Consider the following 21866-nt stretch of genomic DNA (forward strand, 5'->3'; position numbering starts at 1 on the left):
GCCACAGAAGGGCCTCAATGTCCAGCATTTCCAAGCAAGTAGCTATAATAAGATCACAAAACAGACAAGAACAAGGTGATATGATAAGTTATTTCAACATATCCTCCTTAAAGCACCATATTGGGAGAGCTCTGTAAAACTATTCCCCCTCTGATTTGAACCTACGGCTGACACTCTTAACAGGATCTCAGTATTGCTACACCACAAAAGCTCAAGACCTGAAAAATGTAACTGAAATTTTTTATTCATTAAAAAAACCCCAAACATTGTGCAAAAACAGTTACATTAACCCCAAACTGTGCACCAGTTAAAACTCTGCAAAACTGTTCCTTGAAATCCTATTCATTTCAATACTGTGTTCCCACTCTAGGTTTATGCACATATTTAAATACCATGTTGACAAAGGAAGCAATCCACTAAGCATGGCTGATCTGCAGGCTCCATCCATTTGAAGTGGAAGCTGAGTTTGCATAGTCCCAGTGCCTTGGTGGAAGGGGGCACCTAGCTTAGTGCCACAGATAAACACCGCCTGAGTCTTTGCGCTAACAGCTTCCAACTGTTCTTCCTCAGCATTGTCCCGCAGTCAAAGAGAGAAGAGAAAAACAGTAAGGAATTAGGGGCCAATTCGGTTTTAGCACTTCTGAAGCCACTTAAGCTCTTTCCAATTATATTTCCGCTTGCCATTTTGTCCCTTCACTCCTCAACACTTTCACTCATTATACTTGGCCAATTTTAATCTGGGTATAATGTTCATAGACTGGAGTTCTTGGAATAACAGTTTACAGGCATATGGTATGCGCAGGGAAGACACATGGCAGGAAGACTTGCAGTAATGGCACCTGAAAGATAGGAAAGAAACACCAAGGTCATTGTATATTTACATAAAAGAGACAAAGAGATATAGCAATTTCTTTGTTGTGTTTTCTCACCAACTTTTGGCTAAATTTCTGCCAAGTTGGTTAAGAATTAATTGCAATAAAATAAATACAGAAAAAAATAAAATTCAATCAGCCTTTATATTGGTTAATTTACAAAATGTTAAATTTGGAGAGAGGGGAGAGTATTTGTATCCCTGCCAAAATGGCTTTGTCCCTGGTTGCTACCTGCTTCACCTATGATGGTGAAGCACGTGAAGGAGAGAGTCTGCTGATGACCTCAAAACACAAGCAGGTTTATATGGGAACAGGTGTTCCTCCAGGTACAGAGGATCCCAAGCTACACAGGGCTTTAAAAAGTCAACAGCAACACTTCAAATTGTGCTCAGAAATGAGGTAGAAACTACTATTTAAATGTTTAGCTTCGGGTAGCTGTCCCAAATTATTGCTATTTATGAAGAATTACTACTCTGCCCAAAGTCATACAGTTGTGGTCACCTAAGGCAGAGTTAGCCAATGTTCAGGTGTGGCTGGACTATAGCTCCCATCAGCTCCTGCTACCAAGGCGAATGGTCAGGGATGATGGGAGTTGTAGTCCAACAAAACCATGGAGGGCAACATGTTGGCTACCCCTGAGCTAAACTCTTGTGTACTGGCACTACGGAGCTGAACCTAATGTAAAATAAAGCCAGGCAAATTGTTCCTATGGTAGATGAACAACTGAAGAAGGAAACTACATTACTTTCCCTACAGAGGGCAGACTGGCTGTCTTTGCAGCCAAGGAACAGAATAGCATCTTACCTAACCAAGATCCCAACTCTTCCCCCCACTTCAACAGCAGTTCTATTTAATTTTCCCACAATCCCAGGGAGAACTGCTATGATAGAAGCATTCAGGGACATAGTAGGAAATTTAAACAGTGACTCTGCTCTTCCCCTTCCCTCATCTGAGCACCAGAAAAGGGGGGGGCAGGACAGTCCTTCCCTGTCAGGGTGCTGGACCCCGAGCAGCTGCCCGATGACACCTGGTGCTGATGCTGAACTTGTGTGTTGCAATTTTGGAACTGGATTATAGTATCACTTTGGCAACTGAACTGGTGGCTTTGAAAGTACCGCTTTTGAGAAATTATTTTATACCTCTTTGCAAATTACATTTTAAGTATGAAATAGGTCAGCGTTGTCTTATAATGAATGAGCTAATTCCGGTCTACAAAGAAGGGTCATTCTGTATGAGTTCCCTTCCCCTCCCACCCTATTTCCACTACTGGCCCACCTGCTGTAAATGCTTAATGTAAACTGGTGTGCTCCCCTAACTGCAGTACGAGCCTCTGTTGCAGCCCTGTATTGCCAAGGAAACCCTCAGTCACAGGCACAGAAATGTTAATTGTGGTATTCCAATTTAGGGGTGAAGAATGAGGTGCCCCCTCAATCTAATTTGTGTGCTGAATGAATGGCCAGACCTGTACTTGCTGGAGCTGAGAGGAAAGACAACAATACGTTTAGCCACACACCACAATTAACAGGTTTTCCCGAGTATGCCTGTCCAAAAGCAAAAAGGGAGCCCACTAATTCAGTTGCTCATGGTTTCATTACGACCAAGCACATATATTTTTAGGGATGATTAAAAAGAAGAAGAAGAGGGTTTGGGCTGTTTGGATCTTACTCCCCAACCTGTGTAGTGAGAGTAAAATATTCCTCCCACAAGTCATTTGGCAACACATCGATGCAGAGGCTATAGAGGGGGGAGGCATGTGTGCCTGAGTTCTGTTTCCCCCACCACAGGTAGAAGAGCAAGGGGGCTAGTAAATTTCCAAAGAGCTCCCAGGGATATCAGTTTTCCTGGATCTCTGGGCTGATCATATATGTAGCTGGGGATGCAGCTAAGGACACCATTGAGTTGGGCATTATCTTGCCTTTGAAATGCCCAGAGGCAGCATCCTGGAGCCTACCCAAAACAGGTTACACAGCATGTTGGGAAGAGAAAATGGCAACCTGAAGACTAATCCTAGAAAGTGTTCCTTCAGGATATGAGACCACAGATCTTGTTTGCTCAATGGGTAGTAGCCCAGTTGGGAGCATGAGACTCTAAATCTTAAGGTCATGGGTTCGAGACCCATGTTGGGCAAAAGATTCCTGCATTGCAGGGGGTCAGACTAGATGACCCTCAAGGTACCTTCCAACTCTACAATTCTATGATTCTAAGACAAATATAAATAATAAAAATTATCAACCGCAACCATCTCTTGTATACTTAAATCCTCCAGTTTGGTTGCATTTCTGGATAATGCACAGACCTAACTGCTTTGGGCAAGGGCCGCACTCAGCGGTAGAGCATTTGACTTGCATGGAGATGGCCCAGATTCAATCCCCAGCAAGACCAAGCAGGGCTGGGACAGACTCTGAAGAGCTGCTGCCAGTCAGTGTGGGCAATGCTGAGCTAGATGGACCAATGGTCTGACCTGGTATCAGACAACTTCCTATGTTCCTAGAAGTTTGCTAGTGGTACAGCAGGCTCCAAGATTGCCTCTCTATGTGCCCTGCCTCCCACTGCAGGGCTTCTTCATGTGAAGATGGAAGAGTCAAGAAGAATACACTTTCGACCAACTGGAAATAAAGGCCAAGAGGTCGTGTGCACTCTTTGGGCCCACACTGTTTATCCAATTCCCTTTCCTACTTCACTGTGAATTATATAGCACCATCTATGTGCATGATGCTTTACAAATGATGAGACAGGTTTCTGCCCCAAGGGGCTTGTAATCTATAATTCCACATAGGGAAGACAACAGGTGAAGAATGAAGGCTTATTTCCCTTAGGCGCGCCTACAAAAGGGTATGTAGAGAAAGAGGATGTGCTGAAGGCTTCCCAGAAAGCCAAATACTTCCAGATCTGTGAAATAAAAAATCTGCTTAGCTCAACACATCATCATTCTACTGGATTTTCTGCCTTGGCAGCTGCATTCATATAATCACCAATTCCAACCCTCTCAGCATGGCTTTCCAAAATAAGCATTTAGAAACTCCAGCTTAAGGCAAGGCAGACTCCCACAACCTGGGGGGGGGGGCTCTGGATGATTGAGACTGCAACTCCCATTAGCCCCTGCCACCATGACCAGTGGTCAAAGATTATGGGAACTGCGTCCAAAATGTCTGGGAGCACCAGGTTGGGGAAGGCTGGTGTTAACTTCCTTGCTGAGTGCTTGAAATTCTGGACTAAGGCAATGCGTAGTTCAGTGTTTCTCAACCTTTTTTGGGCCACGGCACACTTGTTCCGTGAAAAAAATCACGAGGCACACCACCATTAAAAAAGTTAAAAAATTTAACTCTGTGCCGCCCTATATTATAATTATGACTGTAAGAAACACTTGCCAAATATTGCTTTCCGGTGGGTACATGTTGTGTATTGGCGGCCGCCAGGCTCGTCTGCACTGAGCTTTGGGAAAGAGGAGGAGAAATATTGCTTTCCGGTGGGTCAGTGTTGTGTACTGGTGGCCGCCAGGCTCGTTTGCACTGAACTTTGGGAAAGAGGAGGAGAAATATTGCTTTCCAGTGGGTCAGTGTTGTATATTGGCGGCCGCCAGGCACATGACAATGCAAATCGCCCTTCTCGTTGCCGCACGTCGCGGCACACCAGCCAGCGTCTTGCGGCACACTAGTGTGCCGCGGAACAGTGGTTGAGAAACGCTGGCGTAGTTGATGATTGCATAAAGTAAAAACATTCTGAATAGCATTGTTTTTACTCTGCTGTCCCCCTCTTTGAAGGAGCCCAGTCCTAGCACCAACAAAATTGTCCATTGTTAAGTTGCACTAGAAATGCTATCAGGTTGACGGTTCTTGGCAATATGTCCAACTCAAATAGCCACCTTCCTTTTCAGTCTTCCATGTAGTTTTTAGAGTCATGTTGTGCAATAAGCTTGTTTATACTGTATACCAATTCCTCACTAAAGCTGCCCAAGACCATTTCAGAGGTCTGGAGCTGCTGTAATTGCCTAGTTTCTATTGTGTTGCTCATTACAGGGCTGCTTGGCTCCCACTATTGACAGACAGAACACATCATCACCTAATAACTGGATAAGAAACCCAATTACAGGTTATGCTCCCCCACCCAGTAAATACATTAGAAGACCAGAATTGCATGCCTTTCCAGAGTTTATATAGGGCAAATCACAACATTTGAACAAGTTTTGTGAAATTGCAAATGCCATTCTTCATACCGTATTTCCCTTAAAACTGTAATCTTTTCCTGTAGTAAGTGGTCATAGCTATGGACTGTAATTTTCTGCATATTTAGCTTTTTTTTAAATAAATGCAACCCAACCACGGACACAATCATGTGAACCTCAATTTTTTTTAAAAAAGATCTAGTTTATAATCCTTATGAAAGTATTAAAAGTAGTCTTAAGATTGCAAATTCAAATGTTCAAGAAGCAAAGTTCCTACACCCTTCCATGGCTGCATGCATATTTTTTATAGTTTTCAATTACTTTCCTCTGACCTCTAAAAACCTCTACTTCTTGTTTCTTCCTTTTGCTGCTATACCACACCTGGCAAAGTATCTGCATGCGTATTGAGGATGCAGAATCTTCTCTGCTTTGCTGCAAGAAAAAACAAACCCCAACCCTTTCTGCGCTTGCAGATGCCCAGTGCCTGAAAGCCACATGATGATGGTTTATATGTATAATTTGTCTTGGCATGAAAAGCTGGTTGTCAGAGTTGGAACTGGGCGTGGTGGCATACAGTCCTTTAAGCCCACCAATCGTTTGACGTGTTTTCTGCCTAAAGGAAAAGGTAGTTGGGTTCTGGCCAAAGTTGCTGTTGTGCAAATGGGGGAAGACTTCTGCTCATGTAATGGGACTTCACCCTGTAGCCACCCCCCCCCCCACACACATGCACCCTCAAAACTCTGCTTCAGGAGGTCGGGGGAGCAGATTTCTGGGGAAGTAGAAGTTCTGTTGCTCGAGTGGAAGTCTGCTTGCACAGCACTGGATACAACCCATAGCCTTTCCCCTTGCAATTACCTTAGTAATACTTCAGGTGTCTGCTTCCATTTATCAGGTCTTAAGTGTTTTGAGTACACTGTTTGGTAATCTGTCTCCCATTCAGTCACTTCTGAGCTTCAATCTAATCTCTCTACCTACCTTTTGATCTTTCAGCTTAGTACCACTACCTCTGTACTCCTTTTCTCTGGGCCTTGTATAGTGGTTTCTTCCCAGAGAAAGTGACTTTTCACATCCTTAACAGAAGCAGCAGTGTTTACCAACGTTCTATTGCAGGTGCCTTCCCCCACAACTGATAAAATTCTCATGACGTTCCATTACACTACAGCAATTCATCCAGTGGTTAGCAAGTGTTTGTAATTGACAGTTGGTTGTGTGTGCTTTTTTTTAAGATTAAAAGAACAGTAACTGAATAAAGCTTTTAGGACTATGTGTGCAAGCCAATAGGATTCTTGCCCTGTGCAAATAACAGTCTATAAGTCCTTTTCCATCTGTGCCATGGGAAAGAAGAAAAGCTTCAAGAATTTTCTAGGTTAAGCAGGAAAACCCATGCACAGGTACGGCCAGGGAGGGCAACTTGATTTTACAAGCAAAATTTGCAGGGAGGAAAGAAAAGTCTCCCTCACAATCTCTGTTACATCCCTTCCCTCTGCTTTTGCTCTGCACGAGTCCAAGCCACTGAACAAAAGGTATAGTCCCACTAAGTTCTTTTGCCAGCCTTTTCAGTGTGGTCTAATTTGGATCTTAGATGAGAAAAGGACATTGACACAGCTGGTCTCCTCTCTTCTGAAAGCACGGTGATAAGTCAGCTATTTGTAACATGAGTGATACATGCAATCACATCTTTGTCTCAATTCCTACACTCAGCCAAGGGCCTAAGTTTAGATGGTAGCTTTTCTTTATATATATATATGGTTGGAATATTTCCAGAAAAGTAGATAATCTTCTGCCAAAAACACAAGGGAGAGCCCAATTCCCTTTTAAATGATTTTTGTCCTGTAAAGACATAATCCAGAAGCTCTGCGGGCACTACAAAAACTTCACTAAACTCTTTGAGGTTTGCTTTGTAAGAAGAACACAGGCATCACATTAATACCAAGAATAACTTATTAGTATTTTTTAAAAAAATTCTTGTAAAGAGCTACCTTCCTTCGAGTTCGGCATTACAAGTATCCTCTGTGTCACAGGTCAAAATGCAACATGTGCAAAGCACTGTATTATATTCATTTGTCAAGGGAAAGCTTTCACTTAATGTAAAAGCAGGGACCACACACATATGCAAGCGTCTGGGTAAACCACATTGAAACATTAAAAATTCAGTTGTCCGCTTACCAGCCAGAGTAGCCTAACAGTCCACATTGGCCACACACATCCACTTCAAATGCGTCGCTCGAAATCATAAGTCTTTCCAGCAGGAGCATGCTAGCTCCATAGCCTATCAGGCAATCCCGTTCCATTTCTCCCAGCCGTAAGCCTCCATCACGGGAGCGGCCTTCCGTCGGTTGCCTTTCAATCAAACAGGTAGAGACTTTTGGGGGATGTTGTCCCACTGAAACAGGTAATCCCACCCCCCAGCCCCCAAAATAAACCACATCAGAATGCTGCTAAGTGTTCAGCATCAAAAGCGTATCCATCTCTACTATAGGAGTCTAGAGCAGGATTAGCCAACATGGGACCCTCCAGACGTTGATGGATTGCCATGAACCCCAACCAGCACTGTCAATAGTCATAGATGGGTGTTGTAGTTCGGCAACATCTGGAGGTCATGACACTGGCTATCCCCAGTCTATGTAAGGCTCATACTTATGGTCTAACTCAGGCATCCCCAAACTTCGGCCCACTGGTCCTGCTAGCTAGGGATCATGGGAGTTGTGGGCCAAAACATCTGGAAGGCCGCAGTTTGGGGGTGCCTGGTCTAACTTAAGGCTGCAGTTAGCCCAAATGATCCAAAAGGAATGAGGCTGGCAGCAGAAAAGGGGCATGGCATTGCTCCCTGGTCCTCATTCATTCAGCTTATAAAGGGTGACTGGGTGTGGAGAAGTAGAAGAATGGGAAGAGGCTTTGATTCAGCTAGAAGACCACTTACCGCTTCTAACCTAAAGATATATAATAATCTCTCTCCACTTGCTATGTGAATTGTGTATTTTTCTTTTTAAGTAGCAACCTGATCCCCACCCCCCTTTCAAATCAAATAACGTCAACACGTCGCTCCCTGGCTTCAAAATGACCCATTTACATCTTTTCAAGCTATAGTTGAAGCGGAGAGCCTTTGTAGTCTGTGCAAGATTCTACAGGGGCACAGCTGTTGACAAATGGAGCGGACCTGAAGGCTGCCTTGTGGTGTTGTGCACTTGTGCTTGTGATCCTGTCTCTGCCATACCTGGTAAGGACAGCTCTGGGCCCTCGAGCTCTTGCATGCATCTTATCCAAAACCATGTGCTTCAGTTTCTGGTAATACACTGGCCCAAAATAGATGTAAGCTTCTAATGGCTCCCTGAGAAGGAAGAAGAATGTTTCTTTCAGAGAAGCTAAGAAAGCATTGTTTACATAAACAAGATTACAGAAGGGGAAACAGGTATTCGTGACTGTGAGAGTGAGCAGGATAAATCCCAGTTCCCCCAAGTCCTGGACTTTCGCCAACCACTAGGCTTCTGGTTGACCACATTCTCTGCATCCCCTTCAGAAATATCCAGAACTTCAGGAGCCAACCCTTGAAGACCTGAGAAGCTTCAGCCAGACACTTGATCTTGCAAAACATTAAAGGATTCAACACAGATCATGGTGCATAAGAAGCCTAGAGCTGGTGCACTGCAAATACAAACAGCTTGTTATTTTAGGGTCTCAATGCCATGGAGCTCTGGACTTCAAGCAGGCATCACACTACACACAGCAAGTCAGCCAAACCAATCTCTCTCTTCTTCCCCCCACCCAATCCAGCTTTCAGTAGAAATTCCTGGCAAAGACTTTTGATGCAGGTACTTGAGGGAGAGAGCCAGAAGATGGGAGGAAAGGAGGTGGAAAGGAAGCAGGAACAATGGAGCGTTGGTAGCATCAGCAGCAGGAAGAGCCCCAACAGGGGTTGGTATACCTGCCTCCTCCTCTGCCCTAGATTCTGTGGACAAAAGGGGTATTTTGGGTATGGCGAGTGCCTCCTCTTTTTCTCTCACTCACTGCTCTGTGATCAAAGAACGATTTCCATACAGCTCACTGGAGCAGCATGTGTTTCATTGATTTCTATGGAAGAAGTGGAATGATCTGCAGTTCATGGGGGCAGGGAAAGATGATACCTCTGTAGATACCTCTGAGAATAACTAAAATGTTAAATAGCTTCAAGAGAGTTCCTCCAGCTATTAAGATTCCAGGTCATGGGAGAGTTTCCATGTCATCCTCTTAAATCAGTCTAAGTCAGCCTTAAGTCAGTCTGTAAGCTGGCATGTGGAGCTGCTCCTGAATTCTGGGTAGGTACAATTGCAATCCATTGCTGTTACATGACCTTCAAGAAAATTATTGGAACTGAAAACGATAGTGTGGGAAAAGGGAAGCAGTTTTAGGCACCTGAAGCAAATGTAGACAAATTAGAGGATTTCAAAAAACACATTGTGGGGCAAAAGATAACATTTTCCACCCTGCATAATTTCCCTAAAGGAGTCATACTGCCATTGTTTTTCAGCTAGGATCATCCTCATCTATTAGCCTTGTAACTGAAAGGTCTCCAAGTGACTTACAGCACATTTTAAAATGTAAATGAAATATACCATTAAGAGATTCATACAAAACACCTGCAGTTCATTAAGATAAATAAATGTATTTCCCCCTATCCTTAACTGGAGTAGCAAACCAGATTTAGGACAAGCAAAGAAATAGTTTATGAAAGAGGAAGAATTGACAGATGGAACAGGTTAGTGGCCCAGATTATGTTGGTGTTAGAGTGGGGGGGAGGATGTGGTAGAAAACAGAAAGGTAGGATTAAGATACATTTTAAAAATACAGACGCGTTGGGCCATATGGCCTTGTCTTGCTTCCTAAACCTTCTCATATTCCTTTGAACTCCACATCTCTGAAGAGAGTCTGATCAACACAGCAGGAAGTTAACAGACCAGCCAACTATGCCAGACCGACTCCACAATTGGCAAAAGCCGCTCACAAAAACTCCCAACGGACAAGCACCTGCCTTCAATGCCGTATTTTGCTATTGCATTCGGTTTAAGGCTGCTAATCATATTCCAAGAGCACATGGCACCCCTGCCAAAACTACTTAGAACTTTTTGTATTTTAAGTGATTAAAAAAAACCTCACTGCAAGAAGAAGCTGGCTTCTTAATTTTGTTTAATGCTCTAGGGGCAGGGTTCTTTAAAAAATAATAATAATAAAAACTATGTGCAGCTATTCACATTAACGTTATGCACACATGGCACTATTAGTTATTAGGAACAGGAACATGTACACAGCATAGCAGTCGCCTGCAGGAGGTTCTTACCCAGTAATGCCAGATGTTACATAGTCCTTCCCCAGGTAGTTATACCCGTGACGCACAAGATCTTCACACACGTCCTTCACTTTACTCCCGCCAAATGCAGTTCCATAGTGAAATCTGCCATCCAGGACACCAGCTTTTCCAGCCAGAAGTTCAATCAGCTTTCCCACCTATGCAGCAGAAAGCAGAGAAAAGTCAGCATTTTAAGTTGTGGTCTTCTAGAGATTTCTCCCTACATCTGTCTAAGGTGCAAAGAGTAGGAACAAAATTCTGTGGGCAAATACTAGTCCAAACAAAACAGGCAACTAGGCCCGCATATCCAAGGGGATATTGGGCTTGTGTCTCTTGTTGCACGGCAAACTGGAAGAACTTTCAGCAGCAACCTGTGAGGTGGAAGGGGAGGCTGCTGTTCAAATAATCAGTCAATTAATATGTCCCACTGGGTGGACCCAAACCCATGAGCATACTTAAAAGCAGCTTTTCAGACCCCAGACAGAAACCTGAAGTTGATCCTATATTCTGTAATCATGGCCAGTGTTAGGTAGAACAAGTGAGTTGTTTCAGGTAGATTGAATTTGGGTATTTTAAAAAGTCAGCGTGTTGTTATGCTAATATGTGTGTGTATGTGTGTATATATACAGTGGTGCCTCGCAAGACGAAAGTAATTCATTCCGCAAGTCACTTCGTCTTGCGATAATTTCGTCTTGCGAAGCGTGGTTTCCTGTGGCAAAAAAACAAAACAAAAAACCGCCGAAAAACTTCATCTTGCGAAGCACAGCCATAGAAAACTTTGTCTTGCAAGTCACCAAAAACATCGCAAAACGCTTTTGTCTTTCGAGTTTTTCGTTGCGTGAGGCATTCGTCTTGCGAGGTACCACTGCTGTGGGAATGGGGGAGGGCATTTGTTGCTCCACCTCAGGCTGCAAAATGCCTTGAGCTGGCACACTTGGTCAAGCAGTTCTCCTCAACCTCCTCATGTTATTCCCACGCAGACCAATGCCTGCCAGCACTGGAGAGCACTACGGTACCTGTCAAGATACAACTTTCCCATTCCACCTTCTGCCCTGTGAAGAATGCACAGTGTGAAAACTTGCATTTTTCTTTTATTAACAGTAAATAGATATTTACCCCAAATGGGTAAGTAGCACTTTTTAATAATGCTTTAAGGTCCAGTACTGTAAAAATGTTACAAACCGTCATACGAGATGGGAAGCCGTGGGGATTCATGATAATATCAGGACAGATTCCTGAATCACAAAACGGCATGTCCTCCTGAGGCATAATCAGGCCGCAAACCCCTGAAACACAGTATACAGGTTTTTCAAATGACAAAAGCAAGCAATTCATTTTGCAGAGCCAAAATAATGCTTCTGGGCAAGAGTTAGATGTTGTTTTAGCCTATCCAATTAAAAATAGCTCACTCAAAAACAGAGACTCGCTTACTAAAGGCAGTCATAGAAATGTAGCTAACAATACTGACTAGGATAAATGAAAGATGTAGACTTTAAAAAATCATTTTGTAGTGATGAACACCACCACTTGGCTTCCTACAATCCAGATTACTCTGTTCTGTACTTTGTGAGAGTCAAGCTATTCTGCAGAGGGTTATATTGGAAATACTGACCCCAGAATATGTATTCCTTCTAAACTCAGGCCCAACACAGAAGCTTTGATTAAAACCAAAGATTTTGAGGAAACTGAGGGTGGGGGAATCTAATGTTCCCTGTCTTTATTTATTGAGTGGGGTACAACTTTGGTCCACCTGTCAAAGGGAAGGACTTCTGCTTGTGCAAGGAACTTCCCTCCCTGCCTCGCAGAAGGTTGGGGAAACATTAGCAATATAGGATTACATGCATCTAAATAACTTGAAAAATGTATGTGTTTATAAAAAAAACCAAGGATGCATACAATCAAACCACAAACATTTAGAACAAAACATAACCTATTCTTTCCCACGTCAATGCAAACCAAATTTTCTCACTGTGTATGGTGGCTTTATTACAGGTGGGCAAAAAACTAGTTGAGCAGCACAGTAAAATGTTTTAAAATACTTTAGAGTTTGTAGATTTGTACAGTAAAGTAGGCAATACATTTTATAACTGGAGAAAAGTGTTTTGGACTAGAGAAAGTTAAGCAATGTTTACACACTCTCTAAACAAGGGTTTACTCAACCAGCCACTTGCGGGGAAGGGCAAGAAGAGTTCGTGATACTAGGGCTTGGTCAGAAAACACCAACATCCACTTCCCAATTAAAAAAAAAACACACACACATGAAACAAAATAAGAGCAGGGCCTAGGTGCACGGGATAGCTGTTAACAGTATGTGGAAGGATCGGTGCAATGAAAGAAGCAGATCAAGCATTTCTATAGTTTGTGTTTTTCAATAAAAACAACAACATGATTTTTTACCATTATTACTGATTCCTACTCCATAAAAAATCCCTGCCAAACCAATATTTTGCTGGTAACACCATACACACAAATATCATTTTAGTAATTTATCTCATGTGTGAAAAATATGCAAAAGAATTACAACGCAAAATTTACACCCACTTAAATTGTGGGTTTGGCCAAACTTACATCCCTTACCCCTCCTCCAAACTAGGAAATTGTGTTTGGTTGCATGAGGAGGAAAGGGCACCTGTAAGCCAAAAATTAAATCTGCACTAACTTAAAATTACTTCAGGCGCTGGAAACCCTTTTATATGCCAAGACGGTTCCCATAGCAGACAGGCGCTGTGTTGTTTGTTTTGTGTGAAAGTGAATGATAAAAGATCCATGAAATCGACACAGAAAGGCAGAACAGCAGAAAGAACCGAGGCCTCTCCATCATAGCAGCTTCTACCCTTTGCTGACTTGTATAACAATGGAATCGAGACGTCCAACTGCAGATCTAACACAGCTGTGCATTTCATTAGATGAAGAGTACTAGTGACACAAGTAAATAATTAACTTATTCTGGTCCGCTGACTGTGCTTATGAGACCAGTCATAGCTGACAGATTTTAATACAAGTTAAACACAAAGAGAGCATAATGAGATTAGACGTTAAAACAAAATATTTAGACAGATTTGGAAGATGGGGCGAGTGGAGTGAACCCCATCCAACTCATCGGGCAACTTTGAAAGTTCTTCTTTCCAAAATAAGTTAAAAGTTCTTAATTCCGAGAAAAATCTTTTAGCACTCTCGTTTGTAAATACAACTAATTAGCTAGCTAACTAACTAAAGCAGCATTGGTCTGTACAGATCTGACAAAGTACAACTGTACATCTGCAAAAACGTTTTTCTTCTGCGAGTGCTAGGAGTTATTTTAAATTATTTTCAGCCTATATATATATATATATATATATATATATATATATATATATATTCTTTAATCAGAGAGTTATTTATTTATTTTAAAAATAATGGCAGTCTACATACTACCTTAAATTTAATGTTCGTGGCTACCTGCGGTATAGTGTATGGCTAGGAAGATACCTGTGATAATCTGAATAATTTTAAAACAAGTTTCTGTCCTTCTTAAGTTCTAGAAAGAAACAGAAACTATTGACACATCTGCCATGCTGCTTGCTTTAAGGTTCATTCTATGAGCCACACAGTAAGTATTTCTTTGAGTAAAACAGAATAATGCAAAGCAGTCTTCTAAAGGGGCAACGATGACTGCAGGACAACATCTCCAAGAAACCTTTTGGGGGGGGGGCTGCTGTCCTGTGCAAACATTACTTGGGAGTAAACCCTACTGAAATAAACAGTACTTCCTTTTGCATATATGTGCATAGGATTACGTTGTCCTCCTTATTTGAAGATACATTCCATTTAGTTACATACAGTGCTTACAAAACTCTCCAGCGGTAAAAAAAACATGCTTAAGAATTAACAATCCAACACAATAACTGAATCCAAAACTAACAATAATTTCAAAATACCACTTTTTCATCAAATAGCCTGACCTCACTAAAATATAGAACTTGCTTATGGAAGATCACCAGATATGTACTTTGATAAAAATGCCTTGTTTTGCTTCATAAGCATTTTAAAATTTGGAGTGGAAGTGGACTTTCCACAGATCAATGGATGATGAGGTCCTTCAGAAAGGACTTCACCCATTTTTTTCTGTCCCACCCGGCACCATCTGATGTGCATTTAGCAGGAACCTGAGAGAAGACCTTCTCACTAGGTATGCACAGACTTCAGAATTCCCTATCGAGCAAGGTCTGCTTAACCTTCAGGTTCTTTTCAAGTGACAAATAGAAACCTTTTTTTAATTAGTATTTAAACAGGTGTTTGACCTATTGAGCTAATTTGTCTTGCTCTGCTGCACCGCATTTAAAAATTATTTATTTATTTAGGAGGGGGAAACACTATACAGAACTGAAGACATAAGAAACAACCACATGAGAAGGATATAATGCAAAGGATACAGTTAAACGATGAGTGAAATGAATTATATTCAAATGAAGTTATACTACAGCAATGAATGGACCACAATCTGACATGACTATTAATTTCAATGGGTCTGGTCCGAGAACTAGCATTGGATACAACTCAGTATATATAACATACAAAAAAAGTACAATGTCCCGAGCAATGTGTGCAGTTCAACATTATCTTACATTTTGTGGTGCCAAACTGCATTATAAAGAGGCTACCCTTGTCCATAAAATGACCAGAAAGTTGCCTACTTTCCCTTACTCTGTATCTTTATAACTTGTACCACTCGTCACGCTTAAGATAACCAATCCTCTAATGTAGGTGGTTTATGTGGGATTATAACTATTTACCACCTGTGGAGCTGTTGATAATAGTAATAATGGATGTTATTACTATTAATTGTATTTATTAGCCACTTCCCACTCCCCCCAAAAGTGAAACTCAAAGCAAACTTGTCCCCCCCCCAAAAAACCCACATTAAAAACATGGGTAAAAGAACCTAAAATACAATACGCACACATACATCCAATCCATCTTAAACCCACCTAACTAGAAGATAAGCATTCACTTCTTCTAATACATGCCGCACTGTCTTTTAAGTTTAACACGTTTCTAGCTAGCTGTCATTTTCTGACTTATTTTTTTTTTTTAAAAAAAGGCCCTTACTTGTCACATTGTTTTTACTGTGTTATTCTTTATTATGTTTATTGTTATAATCATTGGTCCCTTTTTTAAACCAGTATTTTAATTGCATTTTGTCGTTTGGCAGCTTGGGCATTTTACAAGGAAAAGCAGGGTATGAATTTAGCAAACAAACAAAGCAGATCTGCAAGACAAGGAACCACAGCTGAGAAAACCCCTATACACACACACACACACACACACACACACACACACACACACACACACCCCAATCTGAGACTTCCGGTTCAAAGAGACAGTTGCTTGGGGTGCAGTCCCATGTGGCTGGCAAGCCACATGATGCACATATATTGGCTGGGACAGTTTATTGGATCTTCCCCCACACAGAGGGCATGCTCCCTCCTGTACGAGACTGTGCAAGAAGGAAGTGGCTCCCATGCAACAACAAGTACACATGTGAGGTGGGGGAGAAGAGAGTCCCCCACCCCAAGAAGAACCTTTCCTGATCATCTTAACAGATGAGTGATCTCATTGTGTAAAGTTTAGCATAGGACACAACTCAAAAGGTGGTTCGCCTGCACACACCCTACCGAAACCATTACAACAGGGGTAGGAACTTTTGGGGGACTTGGGCAAACTCCAGGGGTCACTTGTCAGTGGTGGGTGGGGACAGTCGCAAGAGAGGCATGGAGGGCTGTGTTTGTCTCCCCCAGGCCTGTGGTTCCCCAGCCCTGCACGAGAAGAGGAGCAAGAGCACAAATCGAAATTTTAATTCATTTCCAAGAGGCAATCCCAGTGGATTGTTTACAAGGAAGCCCCTAACGTAGCCCCTCTAGAAGAGAAATTATAGTTCCAAATCAGATTAATGTGGACAATTCACATATTGTCGCCACAGGGTGACTGGAAGCTGAGTTAGGCATATGGGAGTTCATCTGTGTGATTTGGACGTGCTTAGATCCACCCCCAAACACAGATCCTCAAATGAATGAACATCAGACAGACACACTAGATAGATGCTTTCTTCCTATGGTAAGGGATTCAACCATTCCGTACTGTTTCAAATACAATCACATGGAGTTGTGGGTTTGCTTTTTTTCTTTCCTTTTAATTTTCTTTTGAATTTCACAAAAAGGGTATTGGGTCATTGAGGGCACAATTAAAATGTTATTTATTTATGCCACTTAGATGCTGCTCGATAATAAAAATCCTCCAGGCAGATTACAAATGAATGAGAGGGGGGGGGACTTACACGCTCAGATTATGTGGAGTTGTTGAGTATGTGCAGAAGGGAAGAGCTGTAGCCCAGTGGTAGAGAATCTGCTTTGCATGCAGAAGGTCTCTAGATCAAACCCTGGCAGTTTCAGATAGGACTGAGAATGACCCTTTTGAAATTCTAGAGAGCTGCTGCCAGTCAGTGTAGTTACAATGATCCTGAATGCTTTTAGCACCACAATAGCTATATTACTGGATTCTCCAACTAAGAATATATTTTGGTATTATTTTCACTCATACCTCAAGGTTATTAGAAATGGATACTAGCAAGGTATTGTCAATTTATGTTTCAACATATGTTCATTATGGTTCAGATACCATTTATCTGCATAGTAAAAAGTATAGTCCAGAATGCCCCATTTTCTGTGGCATACACCTGCCTTGTTCTACAAGTAACTTTTTGTAAGGAGCATGCAAGGTAGTGTAGATGTTTTGCACAAATAGATCTTTTTTTAAGGCATCAGACACAATCAGACAACTTGATAATTTTGCCCCATTCAAAATATTTTAGCGGGGAGTAGCACAAAATCAAAAGCACCACATATATTTGGCAAAAGTATTTGGGCCTTCTGCTTGGGCATTACTGGTCACAGAGTTAGTCGTCTCAGATCTTGCTCTAAAAGACCTTAAAATTTTACTTTGGCTGCTTCTGTTGAGGCTCCCACATAGCTTAGCTATTATTGAGAGATCTGATCACATGGTGAGTGCCGGGCATATGGGTCCTGATCCATGGATATGGCATTCTGCAGCTCACGAAGAAGCAGTTTCCATATGGCCAGGGTGCATGTGAAGGGCCCCGTAAATATCAGAGCCCAGTTTGAATGGGGCTGTGTAGGTTCCAGTTTTCAAGCCCAAAGTCTGAGGCAGGTATCCTAAAGCTTTCAGATATACCCTGCACAAATTTTGTATTTTCCCTCCATGTACAAAATCCAAGGATTCATGTCGTTTATAGCAGAATATGTTGCTTTCATAATTAAAAAAACCCCACCCATAGTGCTCAGCTATCAAAAAAATCCGTCAGTAGGAGTAAAATCATAAGCATAAGATACTTTTCATAATGACAAAGCTCTTAAGGTTCTAAATAAGGCAAATAATCCTACCATGCTGAAAGTCTGATTAAGCCCCATAGTATACAGAGTGCAAACTATGACACAGTTGGATCAGAAGCAACAGCTGCAGTGCTGCTGGTTTCTGTTGGGTAGGATTGCCATATTTTAAGGAGCAAAAAAGAGGATGTTATGATGGCCATTCAAAGCAAATAAATACAATTTGTCTCAAATTTTACCTCTGAAAAAGAGGGCATGTCCTGGAAAAAGAGGACATTTGGCAACCCCATTGTTGGGATAGATTAAAAGTGGAACCAGCCATATAAGAAACAGTGCCTTGGGTCTATGTTTAGCACAATATTAAAACCTTACTTATTTCAGATACCGGTACAGTTAGGGTTTTCCATTACACATAATAACAATATCAACAATGTTATTATTTATATGCCATCTATCTATCTGGGTTACCCTAGCCACTCTGGGCGGTTTCCAGCAAAATATAAAAACACACTAAAAAAACCCAAACATTAAAAACTTCCCTATACAGAGCTGCCTCCAGATATCTTCTACTGTAGTTGCTTATCTGTTTGACATCTGATAGAAAGGTGTCCCACAGGATGGATGCCACTAACAAGAATAATAATAATTTTATTATGTGTTGTATCTTCCACCATAGTTCTAGGTAACATGATGCTTGTGTTTCTACTGTTCTATACTGCTCAAGCGGAGATCTCAGAATGTGCAAAAATGCTTTTAACTGTATACTTTCAAAGTTCACCTATGAGCCACATGTTCAAGGTGTGGGGTAGAGATGATTTAAATAAATGAACTGATTCAATGCTATTCCTGGCATTAAGAGACCCAGATAATGTGATTTAAATCCGCCCCCCCCCCAAAAAAAACCCCCCTCTGTTAATTCATAATTTAATGGAAGCATTTGGGGGATCCAGTTTATCACTATAGCAAAATAAATTATTGCAAATGCCAAAGCTACATGGTCTTCTAGTTAGCAGACACAATTTGCCTAGAAATGTGCAAGGGCAAAGCAGCACCAATTAATTTTAGTTTTGTTCCGTTGCTGAATCATTTGTGGATCTATCGTATCACTTAGTACTTCTCCTATGACATAGAGATGGCCAGAATTAAAATTAACAGATAAATAATACATAAGCAAACTTGATTAGCTTCTTTATTAAAACCATTTTAAATTAGAGGAGGCGCTAGAAGACAATGCAGCTTGTACACTGGTTTCCCATGAGCTGCTGAATGGTCTGGTGTGATAAATTTGCATAGTCTGAAGCACACAAAGAGCTGATTAACTGAAACCCCTACAATGCTCCTGGAAGCAGCTATTGTAAAACAATAACCATAGGAACTTTACAAAATACACATAGCTGAATGACTCGAGAGCTTCAGAAAAATGTGTTTAGGATATATACTATTTGGAAAAAGAATTGGGAGATTTTTATTCTGTGCCATAAAATGCTAAACTACCGTAATTTGGGAGAAGGGCGGAGAGGGGGAAATGGGGGGGGGGAGAGATTTACTGAAAAGGGTCAGAAGGTTACCTGTTTGTTATTTGAGTTAAAATGCTTACTTGACACTCAGAACAGCAAGTTAAGCAGTGGTTTAAAAAAAATGTTAGAAAGTTGGGAGTCTTGTATGAACATGCTTCAAGTGGAAAGGGGAGGAAGGGGGGATAATTCTGTGCTTCGTTTTAATTCAATACAATTTTGTAATGCTTTCAGTGCTGTGATCCAAGGGATGAGATGGGTTAAGAGATCCAACAAAATGGAACCAGATGTTATGGTTAAAACAACCTGTCCCCCCAACTCTTGAGTTTCACTAAGGAATCAATGGCCGTTTCTCTTCAAGCAGAGCTAATCCACATGGTGCTCCCCAGTTGTCGCACTGCAACTCCCATCACTCTGACTCCTGGGCAGGGCTAATGAGAGTGGAAGCCCAACATCCATAGCTGCCAAGTTATCCCCTTTTTTAAGGGAAATTCCATTATGCTGAATAGGCTTCCTTGCGAGAAAAGGGAAAACTTGGCAGCTATGCCAACATCTGGAAGGCACCCTGTGGGCTTCCCGGGTCTAAAATATATTGCTACTACTCCAAATTATTTAGTGCTTAATGGATTGACTCCCATTTTCACAAGGAATCTTAAAAGCTCCAAAACTGCATGGAGTTATACAAGACGCTTGTGTGGGGCAAAAGTGACAAGAATAGAAAAACATACACAATGAATTCACTTATGCTTAGAAACTATTAGCAATGCTTCCTGCCCACCCACCTCCCGGCCCTCAAAACTTCCTTCTGTATATTTGCCCAATTAACTCATTGCTGGTTTTTTTTTTTTACAAAGCGGTCCAAGATCTCCTCACTGGAGCTTCATGTACGATTTTAATTCATTCTACTAGAATGAATTCTGCCTTTAATAGCATTTTAATTGCAGTTTTATTGCACTTTTAGGCTGCAATCCTATACATACTTCCCTAGAAATAAGTCCCATTGAATTCACTGGGGTATGCTTCTGAGCAGACATACATAGGATTCCTCAGTTAATTGGATTGGCTTATGTAAGATGCTTTGGAAGCCTGCTGGCTGAAAAGCAGGACAAAAATAGACTAAGAAAGATACTTCATGTGGTCCTCAGGCCACCATATATTGATAAAGGAATATGTCTACCGTCCTGTGTCTGAGTTTGTCAGAACTGTGCTTTTAATAGTGTACACTAATTAAATAATACCAGAGAAGAAAGAAAAAGGCTATTTAAGAGGTACTGGATATTGTGAATAATGTATCTTTATTCTGCACTACAGTGAACACGCACTATCTCAATGCTAAGGGCCACAGAACTTTGTTTTCCTAAAAATAGCATTTATGAATTTGAAGTCATTTCCTTGTCTTTAGAGGCATTTTAGTGCAAATACTTCAAGAAATGTTTAAGCCTTTATCTGGGATCTTTAGCTATTAAAACAGCTTCTGTTTGCCATTTCAATCCTCCTTGCTTAAATACAGTTCTTCCACTTCAGGAATACTGCTCAGCATTGCTGCTTAGTTCTGTGATCTGCAGGACCATTGTTGGAGGTGTTAATCCTTTTTCACATGAGAGACTGCGAAACCTTCTTTCAGAGAAGTGATATATTGCTTTTTTCACATCAAAGGAGCCTAACATTCCCCCTTCACTGGGACTTTTACAGAAGCAAGAGAAAATCTGGAAATATAATGATCTGGTGAATATAGAAGTCAGAACTTGTATGTTCTCCCAGCCCTCTATGGAATCAAGAAGTGATTTCAGTTTTCATGAATTTGGGGAAAAAATAAGCATGGCTGCTAAATCATTCCTTTTGCTTGTTTGAACTCAATCAAAAGATATCTGGTGGAAGTCAAGCTACTGATATAACAACATGAATATTATCTCAAATGGGTTTAGGTTTTTCTGTTTGACACTCCAAAAGAATGCAAGGATGTTCCTTGCAAAATTTCAAGTATCTCCCAACTGTGCCCAGAATACAGAAGGGTAAAAATGAGATGCACCAACAAAGTGCATCATTACTGTATATAGTGTGTGGTTTTACATCTGCTTATCCCCAACTTTCAGAAGATACAGAATTCTGAAATATTATTGAAGCAACTTTTTAAAAAATATATATATATAATGATTTTGGGGCAGTATTTCCCCCAACTTCCTCCTTTCAGTAAATACAATTTCCACACTGTTTTGTCAACTGCAGAAATGTGGGTGCTGCAGAAGATTCTGGGGCACCTCACAGTGTACACTCAGCTCCCAGGGGGCACTGACTGAGGCTCTGAATGTAATTGATATTGTCTCATGCTGCACACAGCAAGAGAAGACGGTGAGTGTTTTCAAAAGGGTCTCATAAAACAAAGAGGAACCAATACCGAGCCTATCAGCTAAGGACAACAGTATCCTCTTTTTTAATTTTAATTTTTAATTTTAGGTTAGACATTATGGGGTGGGTTAAGGGGAACAGTCATGCAGACTAAGCAATGGAATAAAGTTCCAAGGGATGCTATGGCATCTCCTGCATTGAAACATTTGAAGAAGAAAGGCTTGACAGGCATTTGTTGGGAGTTGTTTCCAACAGCAGAACTGCAGCTTG

General features: G+C 41.3%; 1 protein-coding gene across 1 annotated transcript in view; it reads right to left on the reverse strand.

Annotated features, from left to right (window-relative positions):
* Window positions 1–244: 244 nt before the first annotated feature.
* POLR3B (RNA polymerase III subunit B) overlaps window positions 245–21866 on the reverse strand; it is a 64618-nt gene continuing 42996 nt past the window's right edge. Inside the window, exons 24-28 of the mRNA XM_060279890.1 lie at window positions 11537–11640; window positions 10346–10512; window positions 8249–8362; window positions 7201–7374; window positions 245–839 (exon numbers count right to left, since the gene is read on the reverse strand). Coding sequence (XP_060135873.1) covers window positions 710–839; window positions 7201–7374; window positions 8249–8362; window positions 10346–10512; window positions 11537–11640 — 689 coding nt within the window. The 3' untranslated portion in view covers window positions 245–709. The remainder of the gene's footprint in view (window positions 840–7200; window positions 7375–8248; window positions 8363–10345; window positions 10513–11536; window positions 11641–21866) is intronic.

The sequence above is a fragment of the Zootoca vivipara genome, chromosome 10 (assembly GCF_963506605.1).
Source record: "Zootoca vivipara chromosome 10, rZooViv1.1, whole genome shotgun sequence".
NCBI lineage: Eukaryota > Metazoa > Chordata > Lepidosauria > Squamata > Lacertidae > Zootoca > Zootoca vivipara.